Genomic DNA, 18,728 nt, shown 5'->3' on the forward strand with positions numbered 1-18,728 from the left:
CTTCATGCATGCGTTCCACGTCAGTAACTCTTTTCATATTGAGACGTTAGCTGCTTATTGTATTAATTCCTGTACTGCAAGCGTACTTGTATCTGACAAAACCGGAGCGATTCAAACAACAGCGCTACAAAGACGGGACCAAGAGTGAGAAGACACATACGACACTTTATGACGTACAACACAACAGCATATGTAATGTTTTCTCTTTCTTTGTCCGGTCTTTAACGCTGTTGTTCAAGTACCATGCATTTCAACCAACTCGCCCAGTCTGCCATCCTAGTTCAGTATATGCATGGGCGGATTGGATCGTATATATCATCCAACCACAGAGTGGAACCACCTTAAAATCCGCTTAGCGAAACGTCGGCGGAGTTGATGTATTGCGAAGTTCATTTGGTTTTTCCGGCATCAGTGCACATGGAGCTGGGAGACACCATGGCATCATGATAGACCTGATTATCTTTATCAGTTCCAAATACTCAAGAGATTCAAGTTGCAGCGTAGAGGGAATGCCTTAATTTATTGCAGTAGTTGTGAAAATAAAACACTGTATCCAGAAGTAAAATAGATGGAAATGGCTATCGGCGCAAAGTAGAATAAGTGGATGAAAAATCTAAGAGTTCGAAAAGCATCAAAACACTACTGAAAGCTAGAGTAAATCCGTCATCTTCAATGTAATCACGTTCAAAGGTGGCTTTTTTCACCTTGCCGATGGTCAGCCCATCCGAGGCTAGGTTATTACATTCAGCCGAAGACAAAACAGACTTAAAAAGGTCCAGAGTCAACAAGCTAAGTCATATATTGCAATTCCTAGAGGTATTCTTTGTCGTTGTCAAATGAGCGGCCCCCACATAACCGACGAGGAACGACCACAGAATCCTTGTGAAGCAGAGGCTGCAGGTCGCCTCGTAGCAGTCTGGTACATGAGCCAGGCCCGTAGCCAGGGGGCATAGAGGGCCGGGGCCCACCCTTCCCCCCCGAAATTTTGATGGAGGGGCTGTTCTAGCGAAAATAAATAAAAATAGGTGTTTTTCTCCAATAGCAAAGGTTTTCAGAAAGTGCCCCCCCCCCCCCCCCGAAAAAAATTCCTGGCTACGGGCTTGACTTGAGCCTGCAGTTCTTCCAGTGTGCCGGTGTAGCTGCATCTGTGGTCCTTGTTACAACAACACACCATCAACCCACAGAGCGTTGAAATCGACCGAAGGCATGGGCATGCGTGGCCAAAAGGTCTTTCCATCCATGTGGCGCCATCCCCATAAGCTCCTTGGCCGTACCTTGGTTGAAGGCATCTTCACACTTTCGAGAAAGCCCGGACTGCCGGAGACATGCTGGCAGTTCAGCGAATTGTGCTCTAATGGCACTGCAGAGCAAAACGAACAGACGGGCAAGCCGGCTGATGGCTCACACTACTATATGAACTGAATGAAGTGGCTGTAGAGAATGTCGCTGTAACCTCTCAGAAGGTTTGGCTTGGGTGCAAAGGCCGTGGTATGGCAGCAGGAAATCGTCGGCAAAGTCGCGTGCAGATGAAGGAACAGTTGCGGTGCCACACCTTTTGCTCAAGTGGAAGCTTCGGTTAACGAGCGCCAATCGAATGCCAACAAGGCGAAGAAAATAAAAGTTCTGCAACGCCATACATTGTGCAAGAGCTCATGTGCCCACTCGGTTTTCTTTTAAGGAGAAAGCCTTATATGCCTCATCAAATGGGAAAAGTGACGGGAAGGGCAAACAGAAAGGGCAAAGGGGGCAGGTTGAACACCCCAAACCCCCTCTGGCTATGCCAATGGTATGAAGTAATTCAAAAGCTAATGGTAGGGTTGGCTATCCCATTCCTGAAAAGAATGGAAACACTTTGTCCAACACATTATATTCAAATGAATAAACAATGAATTTGTTAGGGTTCCTTACAGACTTTTTAGCTCTTTCCTTCAAAGAATGATATATGCTTACTTGACATGTGTAAGCACATTTCATGTAAGTATACTCATTTACACCAAGTTCAACTGCGAAGAATAGCTAGGAGGGGAGGAGGTATGGCCTTACACCATGAAGTGTCCTGGGTGTGAAGTCGGGCCCTACCCCCTGCCCCCCCACTTTTCTTTTGTTTCTTTTCTTACACCCATATGCACTACTAGTACGAAATTACATTGTTAGCATGTCAGCAGTAGCACCAAATGACATTTTGTGAGCTAAAAACTGCATGAAAAAAAATTTTGCAGATCCCACGCGTTGTGGGAATTGGTTTCATGCGAAGCAGTCAGCGAGTACATGTATGCTGTATTTTATGGCTTTGAGCCAAGCGTTACGAGGTGGATCAACGTGTTTTTGTAAGTGTAGTAGCTGTGTGCACATCGTGGGCTTACAAGGCACGCCGACAACAATGGCGTTCAAGGGGTAACTTATGGTATGATGTAACGTCAGCCCTCACGTCAGAGTACCTATGTCAGTATTATCGAAACTAAGTGCACTTTATGGTGCAATCATGTGAATATCATACGTAACTTTCGTTCATGTATTCCTCCGGGGTCGAGCAATGCTTCAATATAGCTTGCTGAATCATAAGAATACAAATGTAATGTTTATTAGACTGCTATAAAAGCGAAGCCAACACTGGAACCACAGACGTTAATCTGATATGACGCCTGTATCATAGCAGTACATGTGTAGTGTTCATTGCTTTCTAGTAAAATTAGATAGCCAACACCACAACCACAATTGACGTTGCACCTACATTATGCATGCATAGGCTGTTTTTCCAAACCACAGACCTGCCGTGGCTCTGTAGTAAAATACCTGATTGCCACACGGAATGCTTGAGTTCGATTCCTGTTGGGATCGTAATTTTTATTTTTTCCATTTGTCAGGTCAACGCTGCCAACGTCGGTTTTTCTTAACGCTTTCGCATTTAAATTACCAAAGTCTGTTCTCATCGCCCCTGGGTAGATATGAAATGTCAATCACCTCTGGCGCATACCCGTGCACCGCGGCCCGTGGTAAACAGGTATGTGCCACATGTGTCTGGAGGAAAGGGTTTGACGACGTACGCGACAGGATTTTCACGTTATTCATACCATGACCTGACAGTCATATTCGTCAAATCCTCTTACCCTCTTATGCCAATTTTGGTCTACACCAAGTTAAGGAGGCGATCATGAGAGCACCCAGACGCAGGCGGCTAGATAGATAGATAGATACGTAGATAGAAACGCTCAAAGTGTCAAAGGTTCGCTAAGAAATGCTTCACATTTAAAACTAACAGGCATAGAGCGTGCTACGTCGTGTCAATAGCTGTGTTAAACTAAATTAAGAAGTCAAAGAAAAAATTTTAGGAGTGCACAGCGGCAAAGCTCTTGTCCTCCAGAAGCCACTTGAGTTGTTCTTGACAACCGATTCTAATGGCAGAGAATAAAGCAGGATGTTTGTTTGATGACCACAGCACGATGAACACACTGACGAGAAAGTAATATCCGAGTAATTAAGGGGGAATCAATATCTCTGGGATTTGCTCATACTCACTTCAGGTGGGAAGTCTGCTTTACCTACACCGCGAGTTTGCCCTGTGTTGCACTATATCTGGGATCAGTCTATTAGATTGTTTCTTCCACAGATGGACGGACGAAAAGACTGAACTTTTGGTCCCACTAGCAAAACAATGCCGCGCATTAAAAAAGCATTTTTGCTAAGGGTCAGTGGGTTATGACTACTCTCTGCATAGCGAAAGCATTTTCAAACAATACCGATGGCGTTCCACAGTGTTTGCTTTTGTCCTGTCAAGTGTTTACATTCCCTGCGACATATAGCATGTTGAACATTGTAAATGCTTGTGTTACAATCATACATAATGCATTCATGGTGAAAAAAAAAAAAAAATCCGCGGAAAGCGAGACAAAACCGCTGAGTCCTTAACACTCCTTACAGAACATAAAAAGTACCAATCTGCAAAATGTGACAAGTAGTAGCCACCTCTAGACTCTTTGTGGTGCCTTCCCAAATGAGGCCATTTTCTAATTTATTTTAATCTGTTAGAATTTGCATAGCCTGATTGTATTAATCTCAATCTTTATTTGTTGTACACAAAACCATTGCTTAGAATACTTTCTTGTAGAACGTTTTCTCCTCTTTGCAAATGTACTGAAATGGAAATGTGACACTAGTAATATTAACAATACTGCAGTGTATTGGAGGATGTCTCTTACTTCAAGTTTAAATCTTTTTGTACGTTACTCAACTATATTGTTTCAAAATAGTTTTCCTGTTTACTGTAAGCATGCATTACATATCCGATATGATATATAAATGCTACATGCAACATAAACTTTTAATTTAAGAAGTATGAAAAAGCCAGTGTATCGACAATAAAAATACCAACAAGAACTTTCTACCATCTCCTTCCAACACAGGCCAATGAATCTGCATGAAGGTAACATAAAAAAAAGCCTTGTTCTTCCTTGGTATCAATGCCTCCAAGCTTCAATTCCCATGCTTTCAAATTGTTTTTGCTGAACACACAGGTACTGTAATCAGCTGTATCATAAAGTGGTGTGCAATACACAAAGAATGTGGGGCAAGCTTTGCACTGTTCCAGCTGCAGAAAGAATGAAGAGTAATGTGAATTTGAGGGTGATTATTTTGAAAGATGTGCTTTGTAGGAAAATCCAACAAAATGTATTTGCTAGTATACAAAATGTTCAAATTTCTAAAATAAGTGGACACTCTAAATGCAAAAATGAAAGGGCTAGCAGATTTTAGTGAGTTATGCACTTTATGGCTAAATCCCACACTGTGACCACCAGCAGGAACATAATGAACCTGTACCATTCAAATTTGCGTAATAGCACGTAATAGAATGTTCAGAAAAGTTATATGCCTTGAATATGCAGCAAATATAAAAAATTACTTCAATATTTATATAATTTCTTTAAGTATAATTTATTTTTGGAGTTTAGTTTCCATAATAAAACAAGTTGATTTACTAGTGCTTGAAAAACAGGAAAAATAACTTCTTCTCTTGGTAAACACCAAACTAGAAAGATTGCTGCTCAGCAATGCACTATGAATATGGTGGAAGCAGTATTTTAAATCACCCTGCTTGTAAGCTTAGCCAGCAATGAACTTTTGCAGCCAGAGAAAATGCAACAACAGAGGCATTAATGCAACATGGAAAGAACAGATAAACTAATCTTCATAGTGCATAGAGCTTTCAAGGGTGGATTGCCATTTAGTGGTGAGGACCAGTATGTCTTGTTTCAGGCAATCCAGAAAGATTGGATTCGAAATGTAACTGCAAGCCTCAGGTTTCGGTGATGATCACTACTATCACATCAGCACACTAGTGCTTAGAAAGTAGCAAATGTGTTGTCCATTTGCTCTTGCAAAATGCTACACACTACTACATATATGAGCAAGATATCTCAGACTAGGTCAGGTTGCACCTTAAGGTGTGGGTTCACTGCTTCCAAGCGCTTGATAAGCTCAAAGTAGGCAGGGCTAGGATTGCTTGGAATAGGAAGCAACAAATGAACTAAATGAGGCAGCCAACCAGCTTCAACGTCACCTACAATTACTGCAAGGTTGTCCTCTGAGAGTTTGTTCCATGTAAGGTCGAGCGAGCGCAAATGGCTGCCTGAAACCCTCAGTGACTCCCATAGAACACTAAAGCCGTCCGCTCGAAGTTCGCAGTTGGACAGATGCATAACTTGCAGGCGTTCTAACACAAGCAGCACGCTAATCAGTTCTGCAACCATGTTGAAGAAGTTGTTGTCCGACAGCAACAGACTCGTAAGATTGTGAAAGTGGCCAATAACCCTGAGGTCCTGTTGTCGCAGGCCGCAAGCGCTCAGGTCCAAGTGAGTGATCTCTCGCGAGCAGCGAGCCAGAAGCGTGTTCAAGTAGCCACCGATGCGACAGCTTTTGATGTTGAGTCGCCGGAGCTGAGGCATAACACGAACGGTGTCCGAAAGGTAGTCGTAGTGCCTTACGTCTCCTCGGCGTACGCCATTGGACGATAGATCGAGTGCGATGAGCCCACGGAAGCGCCGAAGCTGTTCCGATATCCGCAGCAACCCTTGATTCTGAAGCGAGTTGTACGCCACGCTGAGCCCGGTGAGCGCGTCCGAGTCGAGCATTTCAAGGAGCTGCAGCAGCCTCGTTTCACCGACGCCTTCGACCTCCAGGTTGCGAATTTCAAACAGCAGCACCTTCTTGCTCAGTCGGTGCCGCAAAAGGGAGGTGAAGACATCAAACGAGTGCGGTTCACCAATGAAGAAGTCGCACATTAGACGGCGCGGACTGGTCCAAGTCTCCTTCCTCGAGAAGACAGCCATCTTACGCTCGACAAATTCCAACAGCTCAGGACCCACCTGGAAACCTGTGACGTTCAGAGAGCACAGATCATCTTTGTCTCCTTTCAGTGAAAGCTCTACAAAAGCACGCACGATAGCTGTCGTCGCCACAACGCGCTTTGGGTGGTGAATTATAGGACAGGTCCCACCGACAACGGCCGGCAGATCGAGCGAGCTATCGGGCCAAAAAGAGACCAAAAGTTGCGCAGCCCTATCCCGTCCATCTTCCACGGCTCTCGCAAGAAGATTGGGAATGAAAGTGACTGGCAGGGATGGCAGGACGCGAAGCAGGACACAGGCATCTCGAACGAGCGCGTCGCAGCATGCGCTTTTCAAGCTGTGCACTTCTTTGGCGACATTACGACACCAGCAGTACTCGTAAAGCGTCTCCTGCGGTGATCGGTGCGGAGAGTCTCGGTATTCTAGCGTAGACATGGTAATACGCTCCAATCACATCACTCAGCGGTTGCAACAGTTCTCTTCACGTCGGCGCTTCATTCTGGGTTGCTTGGACGCTCAGCTAGATTGGTCATTGACAATATATGACTGCATCGGGCAGTTGGGACTGTCGTTTGCCACACGGTCTTGACGCTTTCTAACTTCAAATATTAAATGTCTCGATAATTTATGACGGAGGCGTAATTGCGCTGGAGTTAGAAAGGCGCGGGCGCGCTTCCATGACCGCCAACCGCCAACTTCTTTCGATATCAATGTACAGAGACTTGTGGCGTATCGTGCCATGTTTAGCGGTGTACTGAGTTCAACCGTTTAATCAGTTAAAACATTGGCACAAAACCTCATTACGTTTTTTGCACGCGCGCAACACTGCACGTCTTAGAAGTATTATTTAGGTTAGCATTTTAGTTTTGATAGACAAGAGTACTAAATTATTTTCTTTTCTTTTGGTTCGTTTTTGCGACCGTCACTGGCACTGTTCTCGCTCATGCGTTTATCATCTGTTGCACAAGAAACAAAGTAAATTTCCGCGTTAAAGGGCTTGGCAAGTTGTAGCTTCCTTGATGCAACGTGCTTCAGCAGCCAACGTCTTACTTAATTCCAAGAAACCGCTTCAGGGACCGCTCAACTGCGCGTCTGCAAATTTAAAATATTGAATGTAAGCACAGCGCTACAGACAAGGACTGACGAAGATAACACACACAGCGCTGTGTGTGTTATGTTTGTCAGTCCTTGTCTGTATAGCGCTGTTCATACATTCATTATGTGCTACCAACATGCCCAAGTGCACCCCCCTCGCCACACACACACACACACACACACACACACACACACACACACACACACACACACACACACACACACACACACACACACACACACACACACACACACACTCAATGAAGCAAAAAAAGAAAGGTTAACCGCCAATTGTTTTTGCGTCATGTCAATGGCCTCACAAGCATGTACGCAATAAAAAGAAGCAGCGGCTTTAGTTTGCAATCTGTGCAAATTCTCTTAAAAACTAAAATAGCAAATGGGGCGCACCTCTCCAACCCCAACATAATGTCGTTGGTCCTACAATCTTAATGGAATCAGCAATCTATCTGCTTTCAGTGTTTCCAAAGAATTTGCACAAATCAACAGGTTTCCTTTTTTTGCCTTTTCTTTCTCATTGCAATTTCTCCTAAATCCTTAGTTTTTTACCAATTAGAGCTTTCCACATGCAAAAACGAGGTTCAAGCTGGTGACCTCATGTTCTATACTGCAATTTCTCCTGAATATTTCGCTTTTTTACTAATTAACTACGCTTCTATAGAGACGATATTCAAATCTTAATATAAACCTCCTGTCCTTTTACAATGATCACCCAGATGTCAGCTAGTTGATCCTGCACTGATTTTGTGATGAGATATGCGCTCATACATAACAGGTGTTTGCATCTCCAAATTGTTCACTATATCTCAAGGTGAAAACTGTGCAATATTGGTTGGTTCACAAATGACTGACACCCAGTAGGCTCTGAAAAAGAGGGCACATTTAGGGTCTCTTTCTGTCCCACAGCAATAGTCGTCATCTGGCTTGTTTGCGTTTCCTTTCTCAAAAATTGCGGGCAGTTTGCACTAAGTCGCGCAAAGCTTGGCGCAGCGAAGCACGGGCCCGTCACTGCTCGTACTGCCTGTCGATCAACATGTCTAGCTTCGAGATGTGCGGCTTCCTCCTCGGGAGTACGCTGCCAGAAGGTTGCGCGCGATGTCTCCGTTGGTGGGCATGGCTTAGCTACTGTGCATGCGTGGTTCGTCAGAGTGTGCCAAGAGGTTCTGCATCAATACCACACATAGCCAGGAATGGCACAGGGTGACTAGAAAATCATTCTGTCAAATGTCCACATCTTTAGCCACTGAAGGACCTGCCAAGTCAAATGGAGTTTCAGGGCGACATTGAGCTTTCAGTATTAAAGTGACTCTGCGGCTGTCCAATGTAATTATTTTTTCATGGTGTATAAAAAACTTGCAAAGGCTGCAATTATCTTTATGAAGTGGTGTTAGACAGGAAACTTTTGGGGTTTCGGTTGCGCTCGGCTGGTGCCATAGAAGGGTAACTGGCAGTAAGTGTGGCAGAGATCTTTGTCCTGCAGTTGACCTCATTGGACATGATGACAATGATAAGCTCTTGGTGTGGTAACATGCATTGAACTGTGCAGCATTCCACAAACTCTGGGCAGTGCCAGGAAAGTAGGGGGGTGTAAATAGTGAAACTTTCCAATCAAATCAAATACTGAATTTGTTTCAGACTTCTGAAGTGACATCACATATGATGACTGAGCAGTCTCTCATATAAAAAATTGGTCTTATACATATTGACAAACGCATTTATAATGCTGTTCACAAGTGACGGCCAAATGTAACTGAGGAGCATGTAAATGATAAACTGCCTTGAATTGTCTGGAATAACAGAGAATGACATCATCAAAATGTTACCAGATGTACAGCCGTGGACGATGGAATATGTTGTTAAGGTTAACTACAATGTGTTTTGCTCTTGTTTATGCCAGTGCATGTAAGGTCAGCATGATTTCTGTTTGGACTCTTATTTTGAGGCCTAAACCATCTTTGACAACCACGAAATTAGTGGTCTGAGATAGCGTTATCGAGCTGTCACTCACAAAACCTATTCTACTTTGTTCCGAGTGTTCATGCCTTTCTACAAGTTTTCCCTATGTATGCATTATATCTGCAAGTGACTATTATCACTGCGAGACATTTGTGACTGTAATCGAGCTCCAAAGTAAGTTCAGGTACCTGCAAGTTGGTGGTCATGTGTACCATGGTCCATTCATAATGAATACATGAGCTTTGCAAATTACTCTGTGAAGTGTAGCCACTGTGGTTTCAAGCAGAAAGTGCTGGAGCATTGTGGAGTGAGAAACATGAACTGCCTCAGGTGTGTCCTTTCTTGTGGAGCTTGGCACTTACAGATCCACAGAAATCCAAAGAAATAAAATATACTTGTGCCGTATGCTTGTGTGTTCCTCTTTAAAAGTGGAGTGCACTTTGCCTGCCATAACAGTGAATACACATTGCACAACAAAACACCTTTATCATGCAGTCACTAAATAAAAATCTTGCAATGCTTTGCGCACAACTCTTGCTTGGCACATTTTATACTATGGGGGTGGCACTAACTTGACAGACAGTCGCCTAGATTTGTACCACAAGTGCGCCAAACTAATTATTTCGGAGCCCGACATCACCCTCTCCCCATATCTCACAAACACTGAAATTGGTCATACACACAGAATTCTTTATACAGAACTTTTCCAGTTTTCCACTGAACAGAGGATGTAAATTACCAATGCAATCAGAACAAATGCAAATAAGGTTTATTAACTTCCTTTATTGCTTCTACTTTCAAATGTTCACTGTGAGATTCTTGCGTATTGCATTCTGCTGCTACGATGCTGCCACACTAACAGCATTCATGCAACTGGAAAAAATATATTTTCCTTATGCTTACCCACATTTTTCCTTATCAACCTAACAAGAAGTGACATTTATACAAAAGCTGTGAAAATAATTGATCATCTACCACTGCACGCTGCATACGTTTTGGCCATAAATGGTCCTAAAAATTTCAGTTTCTTTCATCTGCTGATTTCCTATCAGCGTTACCTCGTAATGGGTCATTTCGAGGACGGAGAGTATTGTGTAGCAAAATGCGCAAACGGTAGAGGTAATATGTACAAGTGGCACATATTTTACAATGAAGCTGGCGCACTGCGATCACTTACAGTGTGAATGCAGATTGCCCAGTTGAACTCCGTGAAAAATCTATTCCAATGCTCAGCGAGCCAATAATTAAATAATGCAAAAGAACATAAAACTGCAGAGCAGCTGCTCAAATATGCACTGTGAGAAGGAAAAGTTGTATAGGGTCGCACTGATTCCAGAATACAACAAAGTGTTTGCCTAGTTTGAATTGCACTTTACCGATGATACATGACTCTGTGACATTTCCTAATTAGGCCACTTTAAAATTTGTAAAACAGAAGTTACATGTAAGGGCATGCTGAAATTAAACTTATTGGATGTTTTAAGAATAATAGGCATAAAATTTTTATTCTGTACACTATTTGAGGAAGTATGTGAACATGGTTTGCTTTCTTACTAGATATTTCAGAGTGGTATTGAAATGTTGTTTCCGACAATCCTGAACACATTCGGTGCTCTGCTACTATTGTTGTGTAGTATCATTTCATAGGTGAAATGACAACACTTACAACAAGCACAAGTCCTCTGCCCATTAGAAAAACAAATATTGTCATCAGTTATGCTGCATGAACAAAACTCACCCTAAATATGACGTCACAAAAAGCAATAAAACATTTGCAATTTATGACACATTCTTCTCCCTTACATTGCCACTTATGCACCAAATTTCTGGAGGGTATAACAATGAGGTGATATTGCAAAAAAAGAAAATTTGTCTGTGCCATATGTAAACTAATTCTACAGATGTCTGCAATTTTGAGGGCTATACATACCAGACCTTGTAACATCATCAATATTAGGCTTCTTAGAAAGTCTTATATCAGATTCTCCAAGATAAAACATGGCCCAAGTATGCATACAAGATGCTGTTAATTAATGTTCAGTTATTTTGTATTGAGTCACTGCATGTTTCAGGGTCTGAGCTTGAGTGACGATGATGAAAATTTTCATACAGGTTATATGTTGGCTGTAATGATTCATTTGTCTCCGAGTTAAGGAGAATTAAAATAGTAATGATATGTCCTTCAGGCACAGCTTTGTACCGATCCCTGAATAGTATCAGCCATCCCATAACGCTATCAGGTTTAAACAAGTTCCACCAAGTAATACGCTAAAACCTTTACATCCTTTGCAGAGCTACAACAGCATTTCCGATTCCTAAGCGCACCTACAGATTCCCATATTTCATTAGAGTAAGGAGCTTATGTTGCAATGTATTTCAAGGAAAGCATACATTAAAATGAGGTTGCACATACTCTGAGATCATTTAAGTAGATTTAGAACATCTGAACTGTAAATTGATTTCCAGTCTTCTTACAGTGTAACAAATTTTAAATACAAAAGCACACACTTTCAGTGAGCAGCTATGATGAAACATATGCAATGTCTCTTCAAATACTCCTGTTGATGCCTTGTGTGTGTTTTTGTTTTCTTCTACATATATTTTCATACAGTAGAAAGTATAGGTCATGGGAATACAATCCCCACCTTGCGGACAGATCTTTTTGCAGATTCGTGATGTTTAGGTTAACAGTTATAAACAAATGTGTAAATAATCTGACACAAATATTATACAATATATAATGGCCTGAAGTTTCTACAGCGGTATCAGAATCAGATGATGTGCCTCTCACAGCCAAGAGAAGGGTGCTACCATCGCATTAACATGACACAGTAAACTGTAAATACATGCCTGTCACGTGTTCTACTGCAGCTCTATGTCACGCAATCAGCAGTGAGATTAATATGATTGTTCGCTTACGTTGAAGCAGATGTGAATACAAAGGCAAGCTCTGCCACAGCAGTGTCTTCCTACTCTTGTAAAATTATTGTTATTCTGCCCAGTTTGCGTTTAGCAATCAAAAGGTAACAGTCTTAAAAGGAAACATTAAAACACTACACAGCATACATGAAGTACAGAGTTTTTTGGCACTGCAATGTAAATAGCAACACACACAGAAAATAATATGAGACCTTGTCACAACAAAGGCCAGAACTATTCTGACATTGTAAATGTGCTGGAAAAAGCATCGCACTAGGAACTGTAGCTGTTTTGAGCCATGACACAAGCTTAAAAAAAAGGAAGAAAAAAACCACACATACACAGCATGTTACAAGGAAGAACAAAATGAATGGAATAACAAGCAAACAATGAAAACAATATCTACATTGCAGCTAAAGTATTTGCACTGACCCAGCTGAAATGAGATAACATACAGGTTTAACTGTCTTCCATGTTAATTGCACAGAAATGGAAATGGACAAAACAATAGTAATACTATAAAAAAAGGGATTGCATTCCTGTCATCTGAAAGCAGCGCAAAAAAACAATAAAATAAAATAAACAATAAACAGCACAGTGATTTGGTGGAACTGCATTTACAATTCACTTAGTGAAAGAACATATATGCGATGCGTTCATGCGAGACCACATGAGTCTTATGAGCAGACCACATATGGGGTCATATTTCCATTGGCTTGGGGGTAAATGCAATCGGGAAGAAAAATGACTTTAATTCATGCTCTAGCTGTACGTCATGCCAAAATGACCTTGATCATCAGAGGTAAAATATACAACAAGAAGGCAGGCAAAAATGTAAAAACTCAGCTTTACTCTGGTCTTATTAAGCATTTATGTTGCACAGGAAATTACTAGGAAAGAGTCTCATAAAGCCTAAGCCAGCGCTGAGGGCTATGCACCAGGCCATAATGCACTGCATACATTTCATACTAGTATGGACTGTAAACAATGTCATCTCCACATGACTATTACAGGTGGGTGTTGGGGCCTTGAAAGGTGCAAGTAAAAAACGATTTTTACAAGAGACAACTGGTGATGTCACACGTCAAGGACATCAAGAGGTTGCAACAGACTTGAGAAGCATTGTATAGATAGAAGAAGACATATGGTGAGCCGTCAGCATCTGGGAGAAGACGATGAAGTTGCGCCTTAGCTGCTCCGCACGTTCGAGCAGAGCGTGGGAGAACAAGATTCCGGCAAGAATGACAGCGTCTGTGGTCGTCCATGACCGAGCAATGATAAATAAAATATGTGGGAAAGCAAACGCCTCACGTCTTCCCACAAGTGGTTACCCGGACGTCGAACGGCAACACCCTACAGTGTTCACAGCCACCCCCGTTTCTTGGGTGGCCATGGCAAAGACCTTCAGCCCCGTTCATTCCAGCTGACCAAGGACACCACACCAAACAGCGACGTGATGCCGAATCCCATGGTACCCAACCCTGTCGTTGCTACTCTCAAGCTGCCGGAGTTCTGGCAGTCTGAATCGGAACTGGTTTCTAAGCGTCGAGCCACTCTTCCGACGACACCGAGTAACGTCACAAACAGCCCTATGGCGAGCTGCCAGCGTCTGGGAGAAGACTACGAAGTTGTGCCTCAGTTGCTCCGCGCACTCTTGCTGGAATCTTCTTCTCTTGCGCTCAGCTTGAATGTGCAGAGCAGCTGAGGCGCAACTTCGTCGTCTTCTCCCAGACACTGACGGCTCGCCATAGACATTTTCCTCTTGATGTAATTACAAAAACAGCATTGTTTCTTTCAGGAAAAGAATGAGAGCGACAGAGAGAAAGAGAATTTCCATTAGTGAACCTTAACAGCACAGTCAACACACAAAATTAAAGACTGAAATTTTTCCTCTTTTCAAATCAAATAAAAACGAAATCCAGAAAAGCTGTCTAAGAGAATAAAATAACGTAATCACAAATGTAACACTACCAAGATGGCAGGAAAGGTGGCACATTGCTGCATCAGTAAGGTAAGCCAAAATGATGTTCCTGATTTCAAATGGCATGCTACTATACTAATCACAATGAGTGCTCCTATGTTGCGAAAGCACACGTTGAAGACCTATCATATTTGCATTCAATGCTGTTGGCTTTATCTGAGCTGCCCGTACTAGCATCCACCAAAACTGGCCCTGCGATGTGGAAGAATAAAAACAGCAGGCAGCATTCTCTGTCCTTGATTGTCATATAAGCAAGTTGGCAGGAAGCACGTTAGAACCCTTTAGGGCAGCTCTTTAAGTATGTGTATGGGATAAAAAAAAAATATGGAAATGGTAAGCACAATCTCAGGAAAGCTCATTTCCCAACAGAATGAAAGAAGCAGTGCCACACATTCACACTAATTTTGTGCCTCCCCCTTACAACTTTGTGTGCAATAACCTAGCATGCAAGGCATGCGTATATTAGTATAGCAGTTATCACAGATGCTGACAATGAGTGTTCAAAACAATTCATCAGGAGCTTGATAACCAGCTTGATGTATGCTACATTATTCATGTATGGGATGGAGGACACTGGTATTTGTAAAGATTTCTTGGTATCCATTGCCAATTTATGTTTAAGACGCACTGGATTTACATAATAGATTCTTGAAACTGGGAACATCAGATTGGTCTACTCCGTATAGGCCAATAGTGCTACATGCCATTACTCATGATTCAGTAAAAAAAATACCAGTTATTTCGTGTTTACCTTGAAGCAGCTTTCATACACCAGACAGAAATATTGAGCTACAGTAACTAAGGGAAAAGGAAGCCTATCTTCAAAGTGAAAATAAAAAAGCCTAAGAAGAAAGCTTCACCGCAATGGTAGTAAAAAACTATGCTTGGCGACAGCTCCATTTGCTTTCCATGTGCTAGTCAAGCATATGTCGATACCTCATTATGAAAAAGAGAATAAATGGAATAAGGCTGCAGGAGAGTCAACAGTCTACTACATTAGAGACAAAAATTTTGACACCGAACACAGAGTGCAACACATGCTCAAATACGTTCTGAAGCAACACTAGTCAGTCATACTTAACCTCCCTCTGAAATAATCAGAACAGATGACATGTTTTGGTTACTGACAACCATTAGACAAAAAAGTGTCACCAAACAAAGTACGCCAGAGCAAAGTTCAATACTCATGCATGGACTCCGTAAAAAAATGATGGCTAGTCCAAGGCCTTTAAGACCTTTAGTAGATCAAAGCTTGCTTTCTCAACCTTCGACAGACACAACTACTACACAGAAGATCGAGTACATACGTCCAATAAAGGTCAGTTATTGCGAAGTCTGGAATTATAAAGTGAGGAGCTGCTGAACATTCAGTGTCAGGTGAGAGATATGTTGTAATTAGATTTAGACTACGTCTGTAAAAGGAGGAAATATCAAAGAAAATGAAAACATGAGTAAATATATAAAGTGTATTGTGGCCTGAATGTGCATGAAACAACTGTAAGACTTAACTAAGATATGGCGAAGAAGATGAGCACCTGACTTCTCATACTCGAGGTCACAGCACAATATTGCAGCTGAGGCACTGCTATTGTGACTTTTTGCGTCATTGGTGAACTGACTAAAATTTAAGATTTGGGGCTATGCCTAGTCAGGTTCATAGAGTGAGGCAAATAAAAGATTATGCCTCTGTATTTGGTGAACAGAAACATTGCAAATGTTGAGTGGTTGCCTCGTAAGTGCGCAGTTGGTAGCGCAGTGCTATTCTAAGACTCCATCCTGCAGTTGGGGTGAATATAAAGCACTGAAATTACCTACTGCAGGTAATTACTTTTGGGCAGTCTAAGCCCAAAAGTGTTGCAAAAAATCTAAGGTCATCTTTTTAAACACCATTCTCTACAAAAATTCTCTTAACAGTCTTCTCAAAGACAAAGCAGGTATAAGAAAGGGCCATGGCATGCACTCGGGCTGGATTCAAAGTTCTGGCTGCAACATGGCCTGCACTCACTGCACCACTACTATCCAGCCAGATGAGTTCAGTGCATAAGATTTCAATAATAAAGAACATTACAGTATGTCCAATATCACAAGTTTATGTGGCTTGTTCTTCGTCTCATGGCAGCTCGGATGCCACCTGCTGCACCCCCGCCACCAGAACGCACAGCCACTAATGCTGAGGCAAGCGCAAGCCGCACTGGAGCACTCAGCCCTCCGGGAAGTTGCACCAATAATGTAGTCACTGCAGCTGCACCATCACCTGTGGGTTCCACAGCAACTGGCCGCACTGATCCACAAGGTGCTGGTACACCCTTAGGTGAATCCCTGAGGGCGCGACGTTGAGGTTTCTTACGTAATGGTGACCGAATGCTTTCACCACTCTCCTCTTCATCCAAAATGGACAGGCACACCTTCGCAAATGGCCGCCGTGCCATGTGCTCCATTTGTGCAGCATGCAAACGGCGAGCTTGGCGGATGTCAAAAGCACGCTTCACCTTCCACACCACAACACAGGCTGCCAGGAACAGAAAGAAGCAGGAAAAGAAGACAGAAAAGAAGACAAAGAGATCGATGCGTGTCTGGTCCTGACGGAAGAAAAGGCTTCCACGTGTGGGCACTTCACTGGCGCCTGAGATAACGAGGTAGAACCGCGTGGTTCGTAGGTCATACACATTCTGAGGCACAGTTACAACAAGACGATGTCGAAGATTGCGAACCAACAGGAATTCACGCGGGTCCCTCACAGTGACGTAGGTGGCTAGTCCTGCAGGTGTGGCATGGCGAGGTCGCAGAAGCCAAGGAGTGTCGGTAGCATTACGAAGTGAAGCTGCAGCTGGAAATGCTGTGTTTGCAGTCAAGTCTCCAGTTAAGCCCACACCGTACTTCCGATCAACTGATACTACATGTGTACCAGTTGTGCGGTTGACTTCAACGACAAAAGTGTCTTCTTTAGCTGATAGATACAAATCAGCTGCACCTGAGGTGATGTCCATGATGACGCGAATGTCCACATTCATGTAGCGAGGCTGAACAACGAAGAACATGGTGCGGCCCTGAGGAAGCAGGTTTGGATCAGGACTGCACTCTGCAAGAAATAGTGAAGTATAATCTTAGCGGACTGGCAGCTGAGCAATGAAAAGGAACTACAGACAAAGGCCTCAATTTGAACACCGCATAACACTTAGCAACTCTAAAAACAACTGCAATGCAAACAAAGTGCCAAAAAGTGTGTGATCTCTGTTGGTTGAGACCTGCTGGTATGAGAATCATTATGCATGTCTTTTCATGATAAGCAAATACAGATACAGTAAAGTCCTGTTCTCTGTGTTTGCATCTTCTTTATGTGCGCACGAATGTGTCCTTTGTGTGCTGCTGCTTGAATATCATGGCTCACCAACTAGCCCATCAGTATATAGTATTAAGAAATGTCCCATTCATTCAGATTTTGAGAATGGAGAAAATGTATGATGAGTAGCATGAAATTCTGAAGAACCAGAGAGAAAAAATAGAAAGAAACTGTCCTTAAAGGACGCCTGACACCAAAATCGAAACCTCAAAACATCTGTATTTGATTGTCCTGTATACGTGGGCACTTCTGACCGATTATTAGTGCCGGACGTTGCCATCAAGGTATTTAAATTTGGTTTTAAAGTAAATGTGAGTGCTCATCTGAGTTGGCAGCACCTCGCAACATCACCACTGGTATGACGTAGACGGAGGCCCCGCGTGACGTTCCACGAGTGAAGCGGATATTGTTGACGTCAGAGATGATATGCGGGGCGCACACAATACCACGACTGGCACCCGGTGAGGACTATTGTTTGTCACCCCTCTTGCTCCAATGTCGGGCTGCTCTCAACGTAGTCCTGATTGCTTTGGCGAGGAATGCTTTTTCTTTTGTTTCTTGGGGACGGGGGGGGGGGGAGGGGCATGCGCTTAACAATACCGAAGCACCCGCATCGTTTCATTCTTTACTCTAAAAACAAGAAGCGGACCGATATTTGTTTCGTAAAACACACCAACAAATTCACTGATTGCCGTACGAGTGTGGTGTAGAAGGTCCCTTTCAGCTGCGGCCGCTTCTACGTAGGACAAACGGGCCGATGCATTAACCAGAGATTGTTGGAACATAAGAAATCGCTAACAGGAGGCTCACCTTCTAATCTATCTTTACATTGTCGAGATTGTAAGTGCACGCCAAAATTCGATGAATGCGCAGTGTTGTACCGTCATAGAAATGAAGAAACGCGCCTAATGATTGAAGCATGGCATATCGAGAATAGTGGTAGCGCATGCGTGAGCCAACCGTCGATTAACATGCATAGAGATGAAATCAAATGCCTTAACAGTTATCTTCCACGTAGACCGCCACGCGTGCCGGATTGATAGGTTTGCCTGTTGCATGGGCATGCACAGATAAGTTT

General features: G+C 42.9%; 2 protein-coding genes across 2 annotated transcripts in view; both read right to left on the minus strand.

Moving 5' to 3' along the window:
• Nucleotides 1–2,604: 2,604 nt before the first annotated feature.
• LOC119397423 (uncharacterized) lies at nucleotides 2,605–7,032 on the minus strand. The gene has a single exon (XM_037664849.2). It carries the CDS (start codon nucleotides 6,774–6,776, stop codon nucleotides 5,412–5,414), a length of 1,365 nt encoding a protein of 454 aa, XP_037520777.1. The 5' UTR covers nucleotides 6,777–7,032; the 3' UTR covers nucleotides 2,605–5,411.
• Nucleotides 7,033–10,175: 3,143 nt separating this feature from the next.
• Nucleotides 10,176–18,728, minus strand: part of LOC119397429 (multiple epidermal growth factor-like domains protein 8) — a 144,269-nt gene continuing 135,716 nt past the window's right edge. Inside the window, exon 34 of the mRNA XM_037664857.2 lies at nucleotides 10,176–17,389. Within this exon, the coding sequence (XP_037520785.1) occupies nucleotides 16,392–17,389 (998 nt within the window). The 3' untranslated portion in view covers nucleotides 10,176–16,391. The remainder of the gene's footprint in view (nucleotides 17,390–18,728) is intronic.

This window comes from Rhipicephalus sanguineus, chromosome 1, assembly GCF_013339695.2.
Source record: "Rhipicephalus sanguineus isolate Rsan-2018 chromosome 1, BIME_Rsan_1.4, whole genome shotgun sequence".
NCBI lineage: Eukaryota > Metazoa > Arthropoda > Arachnida > Ixodida > Ixodidae > Rhipicephalus > Rhipicephalus sanguineus.

Excerpts from the sequence above, each read along its gene's own strand:
- LOC119397423 (XM_037664849.2), bottom strand. The coding sequence starts at position 6,776 with ATGTCTACGCTAGAATACCGAGACTCTCCGCACCGATCACCGCAGGAG.